This window comes from Drosophila grimshawi, unplaced genomic scaffold (genome assembly GCF_018153295.1).
Source record: "Drosophila grimshawi isolate 15287-2541.00 unplaced genomic scaffold, ASM1815329v1 contig_1377, whole genome shotgun sequence".
Lineage (NCBI taxonomy): Eukaryota > Metazoa > Arthropoda > Insecta > Diptera > Drosophilidae > Drosophila > Drosophila grimshawi.
The window spans coordinates 8,879,088-8,890,577 of NW_025062900.1; the positions used below are offsets into that span (position 1 = coordinate 8,879,088).

Sequence of the window (11,490 nt, forward strand, 5' to 3'; positions counted from 1 at the left end):
AGTGTCTGTCTGTCATTGAACAGCACACGGAGTAAGTCGAATGCAGCCCTGATAAATTGGCTCGGGCCAAGGCCAACAGCAATAGCAGCAACGGATCATAACCGGATAATAATCACCATTATCTGCATCATAATGATGATTGTTGCAAAATCTGGGGAAGCCTTTACGTGCCTTTACTGACAACAGTTGCAATTGACGTTGCCCAGATGATCCGATAAGTAAGTTCACTTATAAAATGGTTTGTAATCAAAACAAATAGGCGGCTCAGTGTTTTCAGAAGTGAGGCGGGATAGGGAGAGGCACAGCGAATCAACGAATCAGTGACTCAAATCGACATTTCGCTTGCACATTTCTTTGAAATGAAAACGTAACCAAAAAGTAAACTCCATCTGAATCTCAAATACAGAAAGGCAAGCACTGCGAACTGCTGGCAGCTGATGCGGGCAGATAGACAGATATTTCAACCTATTTCGACAGACGCTGGTTTTGGGGGTGCAGTGGGGCGTGTTGTGGATGAGGAGCTTGAGGTTTGTGCAAATGCAATTACCTTGGCAGCAGCAGTAAACGTAACACCAAACACTGAAACCGAGTCAGTAAGACAGCAACAGCAATAACAGCAACAAAACAGCAACAACATCAATCACCGTATCAGCGAATAACGGCACGAACCGAAAAAGCCCACACGAACCGGGCTGAGTGCGAAAAACGAAAGACTTAGGCAAAAAACTTGCTTGGCACGCGCTGCATACAAAACAAAATATAATAACAACAACAGCAAACGTCACGCCGCGTCGCCAGCAGACAAAACAAACGTACAACTTGATAATATAATAGATCTGTGTCTTGTTGTCTGAAAGATAAAGCAAACTAGCTCGGTCGGTTTGTGTGTGTCGCATGGGGGTGTCGAACATGTTGGATCTGAAATTTACACTTTACTTGTATGCATTCAAGTGGGGCCAATTCCTTGAGCCAGGTCAGCCGCATGATGATCAGCAGCTCTAGATCATGGACTTTATATGGCCATGAAACATCATTTGAAACAAATGTGAATCAGGTAAAACGATACAATTAAATGTAAAATGATTGAACAATATATCACATTTAATGGAAATGCTTAAGATAATATTAATGCAACAGATTGTATCTTTTATTTGTCAATTGTAATAATGCCCACTGCTAAAACTGTTCATTCTGACAGTGTGCTAATTGAGGGACCCCCTCCAGCGTGCTGATAATCATAGAGCAGATCGAGTATCTTTGTAATTTCTTGTACTTGAGTAAGCAAATTTAAATAGCAGCTCTTACTCAAACGAAATGAACAACAAAACAACAAAATAACAACAAAGTTGATCACTTGCCATCAAGTTGCAACAAGTTGGCATCGAGCTTGCTGCAGCGCTTGCCTGTCTCAAACCTAGCCTGTCTGGTTAGTCGTGGCGATCGCTTCAAGTCAGTTGAGAAACGAAACTTCAGGAAATCGGTTGGCAGGTGAAACTTGCTCGAAGCGCGTGCGCGTAGATAACTCGTATATTGTTTATATATCATTTGCAATAACGATTCCGTTTATATCCTTGATTGCACGGAGAATGTCCCCAATGCAATCAGTTGCCAGCTGTCACAGTTTAATTTAAAAAAAATTCATATTAAAAAAGTGTTGCAAATGAAGTTTTTTGTTAAGCAGCTATAAAACGACGTAATCGTTACGCTTAGGTGCAAGCAACTGTTGCATTGCCAATTTTATCCGAGTGAGTGTGGTGCGTGCTTGTGAGTGTATAGGGAGACATTCTCTCTCTCTCTCTCTTTCTCTCTCGATCTCTGGCTGTTGCTCTCAGTGACTCTGTCAGATGGGAACGAATTGCGCGTATGGGTTTGGGCCATGGCCAACGGCGCTGCTGTTGCACTGCCTTGCGGCATTGTTGGTTTGCGGCAGCGCCGGCGCCTTCACAATACTCTCGCCCTTCAGCTACAGCTCGCTGAGCTTCAAGAATCTGCTCAACAGCGTCCTGCTCTCGAGCAATGCCAATCTGGCTGGTGGCGGTCGCAACCTGAAGTCCGATGTGCTCGAAGATGCCTCGCTGATAACTGTAAGTAATCTGCCCGAAAAACCACTCTGTTGTAACCTGAGTCAACTGCAACTCAACTAAAGCTTGAGTTGTTAGCATTGACACTTGTTATTGTTATTGTTATTACGGTTATTGTTGTTGTTGCTGTTGCTGTTGCTGTTACCCTAATTGTTACCGGTTGAGGTTTTCCTCATTTTCCAGCAGCTACCAACTTGATTTTTTAGTTATGATTTCGGCTCAACAGTTTTTCTATGTTAAACAAATTTACACTTGTGTATATATTTTTTTCACTTCTCGCATCACACTTTTCGTTCAAGAAAGAAAGTTTCTTCATTTTTGTATTTATAGTTTCTGCAGTTCGTTGACTTCTGTTGCGCCCATGCTTTACATGGGTTTCAGTGCCAGAACTTTATTACTACTGCCCTCAAGAGGTCTCTGTAATCATCTGCCAGCACGTGAAGCACTCACAATCGATTTATTGGCCACAGACAATTGCCATTTGCCGGTTCTTTTTTATTGAGTTATACTTTGTCTACGACTGCTGGTTTATGTGCAATTTCTACATTTTTTAATACGAGTATACCACTTTTCATTTTGAATCGTGCGTATTTTATGGAATAGTTGCTAGAATTTAATATCAGAAGCATAAATTGTTGAAGAAGGTCAGTCAAGTCAGAGGCTAGAAATGCATCAATGCATCAAATTTGAGACTAATGCGAGAAAAATTTGATCTTTCTTAGAAAAAAATTAAAATATATTGAAAATTATTTAATTAAACTAATGTGGCTCTTGACCTTAAAGCCCTATTGGCCGTTAGTTCATCTAGTTTATGTAGCTGCAATTAGATAATTTAAGTTCGGTTTTCCTTCACATCATTATTTTGAATGCAATCGGCGTTTATTTTTTGTTGGGTTTTATTTAAGGTCACACCGAAATTAAACTGAAATTTGCATTTCACGTCAATTAAAAAATTCACTTAAAAATACAGAAAATTGCTGTATTTATTATTTACTATTTTTATTATTATTTTATATTTTGGCAGCTTAGCATCAAGGGTAAGAGCAAAGTTTAAAGTCTGCAAATATTGCCGAGGATTACCAAACAAGTTTTATGGGTGGGGTTGCCATGTTGCCATCAAATTCAATAATATGTTCAATAATGACAAGCAGGCGAAAATTGACAAAGCCAATAAACTGGTCAAATACAAAATTATTAACCACATGCCAAACAGCAGTAGATACAACAACAACACCAGTGACATTACCAAATAGAAGAGGGCAAGAAGGTGTAAAAGGGTGTGGAAGGGGTGAAGTTACGTGATAATGTAACGTGCATTATGCGATTTACGTGCGTTTTAAACCTGACAGAGAGATAGATATACGAGCATTGTCAACCGGGTAACGATATAAAAGTCTTAAACTGAAACTGAAACCGAAACTGAATCTTATGCAAAGTCATGGCTCGGCTTTCAAATGCGAACAACAAGCTTGGCGAACTAAAAAGGCAAAAGCCCAACAAACTCTTCAACAATTTCTGCACGTTGCCAATTGCATAATCGCCTTGGAGTGGGGAGTGAGAGACACCTTTTAATGGCAGCAATAACAAATTGAAAATTGTCAACTATGCACACTCAAACACACACACACACACACCACTCTCTCTCACACACACACACACTCATAATAATCAACATGCAATTAGGCTAACCTGTCGACTGGCTGACTGACTTTGAAATATGGGTTAGGAGACCTCGCTTCACGAGCCCAACACTTACCGTACCGTATTTTCCGTGCCCAGCTCGGGGACAATGTCTCCGACCCATGTTTCTGGTCTCCATTATCTAGGAAAGTCAGCACTTTGTGCTCTACACATCACAACAATAAGGAAATGCGATTGCAACAGTGTTTTTTTCTTCTTTTTTTTCTTCGTTCGTTTCTATTATAATTTTTCTGTTGTTAGGTTTGGTTTACTTTGGGGCATTTGCCTTTGTTTTTCTTTTCTGTTTTTAGGTTTTGGCAGTGTCTTAATTTGAATTTGAAGAGTTTCCGCATAGTTTTCGCATGCCAAATGTGAACAAATTTGCAAATTGTTGTCATCAACTTGATTACGTAGTTTGACAAATGGACAGTTTAAATGTGTCTGGAATTATGACCATAATAAAGGAAAGTAATCAGAGATTAAAGTGGCATTTAGCATGCATCATCTTTAATTATACAGTAAATCTTTTTAAATGTACACTTGTAGGTAATGTACACATTGCGAAAATATTGCAAATACTTTATATTTACTTAGACAGCGCAAAAGAAATATAATTGCTTTAAAAAAAATTCCAAATAGCTTTTAAGATTGAAGGCATTAAAAGTTGTATTTAATTTAAAACCCAATTAGTCAAAATAACTGTGATAAGTGCGCTCTGCGCTTATGCTATTTAACTAAATTGAGCGGTTTGAGACAAAAGTTCAAATGTGATTAACCTTTGTGTTTTGATGCCATTATATTGATGTCAGGCCACCATAGTATAGCAAATTCAAACCGTGCCAAATTCGAGACAAGAAATATATGATATATATGTACAAATACACTCAAGACAAACTGGTTGGGACTCAGTCGAGACGTTTCGAACAGCTGCCGGGCAATTATAATGACAAAGATTATTATGATGATGCCGAAGTGCACGACAGACAAACATGAAAAGAGAAGTCAATATCAAGGTTAGTTACAAAATCAGCAATGCTAAGATCGATATTGAGGGAAACCAAAAGTGGCTCGATTTCCTTGCGGCACAACCGCAACGCATCACGAGAAATCAAAAGTGTTTTATGCAAATGAGCTCGGCCCAAAAAACACTTCAACAAATACAATATACAATCATAAATTTGCATTGACTCTACAAAAGCTTGGATAAACAATAATAATAACAACAACAGCGAATGCGTGTATAAACATAAAGCTAACAGCCCCGCCTTAAAGCCGCCCAGCACACACTCATTTGCACTTAGCATGGACACAAACCACCACAATACACTTAAATTATGTGGGTCATGATGCGACCAAAATATGAAAGGTGTAGATTATACTTTAGGTGATAACAATTTTATTATTTTCGCTAAAAAAAAAAACACTTAGTTTAATTAGCGACACGGCAAATTCCATGAAATTTCAACGAAAAATTATAAGTAGCAAAAGTTTGAAATAATTTTCATATTGACATCGGTCGCAGTACATTTAACTCCCTCTTTCGATGTATTCGCATTTATTTAATTATAGTTTTTGACTCTGCATTTTTATTTGTTTACTTTGCTCTTGTTTACTATTTAATTTTTTGTATTACAGTTTTTAATATGTTCAAATTGGAGCTAACATAAATATTTGAATATTTGTGCAATATTTTTATAGCTCTTTTCACAGTGAGTTTTTGAATTAATTGCTGGCGATTTTTTCATGCATAAAAAGTTTGTATTTACTTTTAGAAGTTGTCAGTTAGTCAATCAAAATTTCAGAAACTCGCAATTAAATGCCAATAAAATATTTAAATTTATATTTGTTGGCAGTAAAGTTAAATTAAAATTCAGTACTTTAGTCTTAATAATAAAAGCGTTGTCCAAATGCCTCAAAGCTGCTTATAATTGTTTTTTTTTAGAGGAAAAAATTAGCTAAAATAATAAAAAACATTTTACAACGATTGCCAACATTTTTAACATATATAATAAGATTTATTACCTGCAATTTAATAACTTTATTTGTAAGAAAAACAAAAAAAAATGAATAACTGCAACTTGTTGCTTTTCGATTGCTAAACATTTTGCGTAAATTTCAACAGCTTTTCAAATTTTCCAACACCATGCGGTTAGTCAATGGGTGAGGGGAAGAGATCGCCATCGTCTCCTCCCAGCTACTTGGGAGATGCGACTGCAACTTGGCAGTATTTGGTCATTTTAACATCTTTACCAACCAACGCCTTATGGCTTGAGCAAATATTGGTTGTGCCATTTTGGCCAGCACGCAAAGTGTGTAAAGCGGCTATTTGCCAAGAAAAACAAAAGCTTACAGTGTGGCCAGCTGTTGAAATAACGCAGCCCAGGCCTTTTATTCTTTGTATGCATATTTTTAAAAGAAACTACAAAAGAAATTGCATAACAAAGACGCTAGGAAATTGCCAAAAAAATAAAAGATAAAAAAAAAACACCTAAAATATATGCCCCAACATTAGCAAGAGTTTGGAAAAGGAAAGAAATATTTCAGTGGCTCAGTTCGTGGTACCACTTCCTCATGTTGGCCAACCAGCCGGCAAAGTCAGTTGGCCAATGCAATTGTTAATACTTATTAAATGAGCGTTTGGCTGTTGTTGCTGCTGCTGCTCAGCTGTGGCTATTCCGATTCGCTGCCAAGGTTAATTAAAATGCCAAACAGCTTCAACTGTTTGTATTTTATGCATGCTTTCTTACTCTCTCATTCTCCTGCTCGCTCTTTCTCTATTGTTTGCTCTCTTGCTCTGTCTCTCTCTCTCTCTCTCTCTGCTTTTGTGTAATCGCGTGTTTTATACATTTTTTAACTATTGTTTTATAAGCCAACAATTATTTCGGCACCCCTCAAAGAGTAAAAAAAAACTGAAACACACCAACGATTGTATAACTCTACACAGACTTATCAAATTTATCACGAAACATTAAAAGTCTATAAACATTATGTACAGGCGGAAAAAGAGAGGTACAAGTTTGCATGTATGCCGTCATACTCAGCGTATGCGTAATACGTGACTCTTCTGCTAGCTGCGTCACCTCGAATATAATTCTTATGCGGAATACTCAATGATATTTATGATATTTGACAGCTTGTGGTTTTCCAAAAATTTATTATGATAAACTTTTTAGAACTTGATTTGATTTTCGGTGTTAATAAAGAAAATATTTTTGCCGCAGAAAACGTGATTCAATTTTGAAGGAATCGTTCGAAAAATACCCGATTTTGAAATGCGTTACAGGTTAACTGCTAAATTAAGGCATCGACCTGAAGCTTGAAATTTTGAGAGCCACTTGTAAACTTCTACGAAATTCAACATTTTCATCTTTCTTACTTAAAGTGCAATTGGCTTGCTATTTAAACACACTTTTTACTTTAAATACGCATTCACATTTGAACTTGTTTTGGATGGATTTTGTGCCCCAAGCTTGTCGATTTTATAGACTCATGTCTTTCATTGTTTCAGTTTATTTTCAATAATCGTATTCTAATCAGCAGATTAAATTTGTTTTTACTCTCCCAACAAGTAGGTCTTATATAAGTTGAATAAGTTGATTATTCAGCATGACGACAGCAGGCAGTGTGTGCAAGAATCATCGGCTTGTTTAACTTGTTGATGCCACAAATTAAAATTCATTAGCCCAAATTGCAGTGGTTTGGGCCCACAAAATGTCGCTGCTGGCACCGACAACAACGCCACCTGCGCGGCAGAGCTATGCAAATTGGAAAAGCTGAAAAAAGGCTACTGAAGGGAATGAAAGGATGCAAAGGGCTGAGCTGCAGCAACTCAATTTCACACTGCCATGACTTGCCCTTGCGATTCTAATGGAATTTTTCTTGTTTGGTTTTCTCATTTTTTTTTTTCCTTCATCGGTGGTCTCTTTGGACAGCCGAAATTAATACGCAAATACGGGTATCCATCGGAGACGCACACCGTGGTTACCAAGGATGGATACATACTGGAAATGCATCGCATACCAAAGAAAGGAGCTCAGCCAGTGCTGCTAATGCACGGCATACTGGATACCTCAGCTACATGGGTGCTAATGGGTCCAAAGTCGGGATTGGGTGAGTGAAGAGTACTAAATATGGCATATCATTTTAAATATATTAATTCCAATTACTTTTGACAACAAATTCACTTTCAAAAGTGTGAATTTTATTTGATAGATATGTCATATGCTGTAATTTAAAGTAATTGGAAATATTAAATGCAAATAATAACGCAAATATTTTTCTTTTTAGGTTATATGCTTTCCGATCTGGGCTATGATGTGTGGATGGGTAATTCGCGTGGAAATCGCTATTCAAAAAATCACACGAGCCTCAACAGCGACTATCAGGAGTTCTGGGACTTTACGTTCCACGAGATGGGCAAATATGATTTACCCGCGAATATTGACTATATACTGAGCAAAACGGGCTACGAGCAGCTGCATTATATTGGCCACTCCCAGGGCACCGCCATCTTTTGGGTGTTGTGCTCCGAGCAGCCGGCCTATTCGCAGAAAATCACATCAATGCACGCATTAGCGCCCATTGCCTACATTCACGATATGAAAAGTCCGCTGTTTCGAACACTCGTTTTATTCCTGGATTTCCTAACGGTAAATGGTGAATATTTTGCATTCTCTTGATACGATTTAAATGGGTTTTTTGTTTTCGTTTTTCTGTTGGGGATTATTTTGCAGGCTGCAACGCGAATGCTGCGCATCACGGAATTCATGCCCAACACAAAATTCCTTGTGGACCACAGTCAGGTTGTATGCCACGACAATGCCATGACGCAGGATGTCTGCTCGAATATCCTGTTTCTGGTCGCAGGCTACAATTCCGAACAGCTGAACAAGGTAATGTGGCCAACACCTCCAGCTCCAGCACCTGTTTCAGGCATTTTCCGTGTTTTGCCCAACATTTTTGTGGACAACGATTTGAATTTTCCATTTTCACATTCGATTACCCATCGTTCCTGCTACAGTTGTCGATTTTTTTTTTTTTTCATTTCGTTCCGTTTTTGACTCAGGCGAATATCTTCATTAAGTTGGCACTTAATTAGGGTAACCATTGCGGTAGATGCAGTATGTTAGCCCATCGAACTGATAGAATGTGATGGAAAGGCCATTGAAGGGGTCAGTTTGTATCTAATTACAGTAACTATTTGAAATATTTAGTTCGTTAATCCGTCAAACAACCGGAAAACCGAAGAGAAGTCGGAAAAAACAAAACTGGCATCAAGAGGCTCCAGGTTGGAATTGAAAACCAAAAAGTGGGTTTCAGATTTGAAGAAACTAATTTACTTTCAAGCACGATCCAATTTATATCAGCCTTCATTTCTGTTTACAAATTGAAATTCCTAAACAGCTCGGTACAGAACAGTATTTTGTGACCAGAATACTTGATCACCTTACTTTTCTCTCCTCTGCATCTCTTTCTATTTGTCTGGTCTAGACCAACCAAGCGCTTCATTAACTAATCCAAATATGATAGTTACTTGTTGGCTACAAGTGACTGCAAATTGAACACCCGCAGATTTGAAATTATGACCCACAAATGGGTACAGTGGATGCTTAAATTACATGCACAACATGAACAGCAGGTGTATTGTGTGTGCTATAATGTTATTATCTACAATGCAATTGGGTGGCGTCACATCGCCTTGTTGTTTTAGGGTAGGAGGTGGGAATTTAACATAATTGACTGGCACAGGCAAACAGCAAAACGATGACTAGCCAAATAAGCGACAAGCTATGCAAATTATCTACATTTCAACCCTTTAACCACATGACCCTTTGACCATGGCATCTATGTATTTGCGGGGCGTTAGATGGGAGAGGCAGGTCAGCATTGTCAAGTATTCACGTAACATGGTTGGGCGATGAAATAAAAATTTTACTTAAATATAATCCTAAATGATGACTGTGGAAAATTTGGAACCATCCCTGTACATGAATTAAGCTCGAATATCTCCTAACTCATTAGAAAATTGTGTATTTTATTAAAGTTGATTTAATAATATTGTTATTATCTACCCTTTAGACAATGCTACCTGTAATGCTTAGCCATACTCCGTCTGGTGCCTCGATCAAGCAATTGGAGCACTTTGGTCAACTGATGAAGTCGGGACACTTCCGTAAATTCGATCGAGGATATTTGAGGAATCAACTGGAATACAATCGCATGACGCCGCCGGATTACGATCTATCACGTGTGAAGGTGCCGGTGGCATTGTATTACTCCGTGAATGATCTGCTCGTGTCGACGACGGGTGTGGATCGGCTGGCGAGGGAGCTGCCTAATGTGATAGATAAGTATCTGGTGCCGATGGAGCGCTTCAATCACTTAGACTTTCTGTGGGCCATCGATGTGAAGCCGCTGGTCTACAATCGTCTGGTACGGAATATACGACGCGTTGAGAACCACAGGGCCAAGTTGACAGCCAATTTGGCCAGTTTCCTGGCCATGCAGCTGCAGCGCCAGCAGTTCCAGAATCAAATACAAATGCAGACAACGCTCCAATCAGCTCTGCCGCCCAATGTTCACTTGCCTCATATGCTGGACGAGGAGTTACCTATACCAGCTGCCACAACAACACCAACAACAATGCCAGCGACAATAACAACAACAGCGTCGATAGAAGAAACGGCAACAACGATGGAAGATGTTGTTGATACCGCAACAACCACATCAGCATTGGACGTAGCGTGACTTATCTGACACCCAGCAGCGATGTGCAGCGGGCAAGGTTCTCTCTTGTGTAATTTCATTTGACTGTGATGACATTTTAACAAAATATATGCTCTGATCCCAGCGTCTGGCTGCAGATGCAACAACACCAACTCAGGCACGCCCAGCATCCATACAATACACACAATATTATCATTATATTCTTGACTCAGTGCACACACAAAACCCCTCCTCATCCAATAAGCCAGCCAAATCAACAACAAACATCTATTTACTAAGTATTCCCCTCTCCATGTTACCCACATTTCAAATGTTTTATGTTATTTATGTATGTGTACAAATTTATGTAACTCTTAATAATAAAGATATATTTAAGATGATTTTCCAAGCTTTTGATAGTAGCTAATTTTGCCGAACAATAGAAAAAATACATTTTTGCTGCAAATGAGAAAGGAACTAAAAATATATTTGCTATGCGTTGCACTATTTCGTCGTCTTTAGATTATAATAACCCACAATGCATTTCCAGAATGACTTTTTATGAAACCTTATGCCGAATAGCATGTGACAAATATCACAATTTATGTGTTGGCTAACAAAAAGAAACCGCCTGAAAGTAGGCAACAAAATTAATGCGAGTGTTTGGCGCATTTTAAAACACGTGCAGCAAGTCGCGTTTGGCAGCTGTTGCTGCGAATTGCAAACCGCAGACAATTCAATGACAAGGAGACAGCCCGACACTTAATTGCAACTTAAAACGCAACTCATTGCGACAAGCAGCGCGAAAAGTTTATCCATCGCAGCTGGGGGCGCCGCAGGCAGTCTCTGCAGCAATTCCTGCTGCTCTTCTTTTCTGTTCTGGATGCAATAGTTGCGCACTTCAAAAGACAAGTTTAAGCCGCATGGCAAATGAATTGCCATCATTTGTCGTCGTCCTCTGGGCGCCATTTGCGAGTCGCCAAAGAAATGCAGCAACAGGACGTGCACCCGCTCAGGATCCGAC

The 11,490-nt window shown here is 38.9% G+C and overlaps 1 protein-coding gene across 1 annotated transcript; it reads left to right on the plus strand.

Annotated features, from left to right (window-relative positions):
• The first annotated feature begins 1,452 nt into the window (after positions 1-1,452).
• On the plus strand, positions 1,453-10,854 carry LOC6562232 (lipase 3). Its single transcript, XM_001988696.2, has 5 exons — positions 1,453-2,084; positions 7,694-7,871; positions 8,049-8,410; positions 8,495-8,653; positions 9,840-10,854. Exons 1-5 carry the CDS (start codon positions 1,845-1,847, stop codon positions 10,506-10,508), a joined length of 1,608 nt encoding a protein of 535 aa, XP_001988732.1. The 5' UTR covers positions 1,453-1,844; the 3' UTR covers positions 10,509-10,854.
• Positions 10,855-11,490: the final 636 nt, after the last annotated feature.

Excerpts from the sequence above, each read along its gene's own strand:
- LOC6562232 (XM_001988696.2), top strand. The coding sequence starts at position 1,845 with ATGGGAACGAATTGCGCGTATGGGTTTGGGCCATGGCCAACGGCGCTG. Across the intron at positions 2,085-7,693 it reads AAGATGCCTCGCTGATAACT|CCGAAATTAATACGCAAATA; the intron begins GTAAGTAATCTG and ends CTCTTTGGACAG. Across the intron at positions 8,654-9,839 it reads ATTCCGAACAGCTGAACAAG|ACAATGCTACCTGTAATGCT; the intron begins GTAATGTGGCCA and ends TCTACCCTTTAG.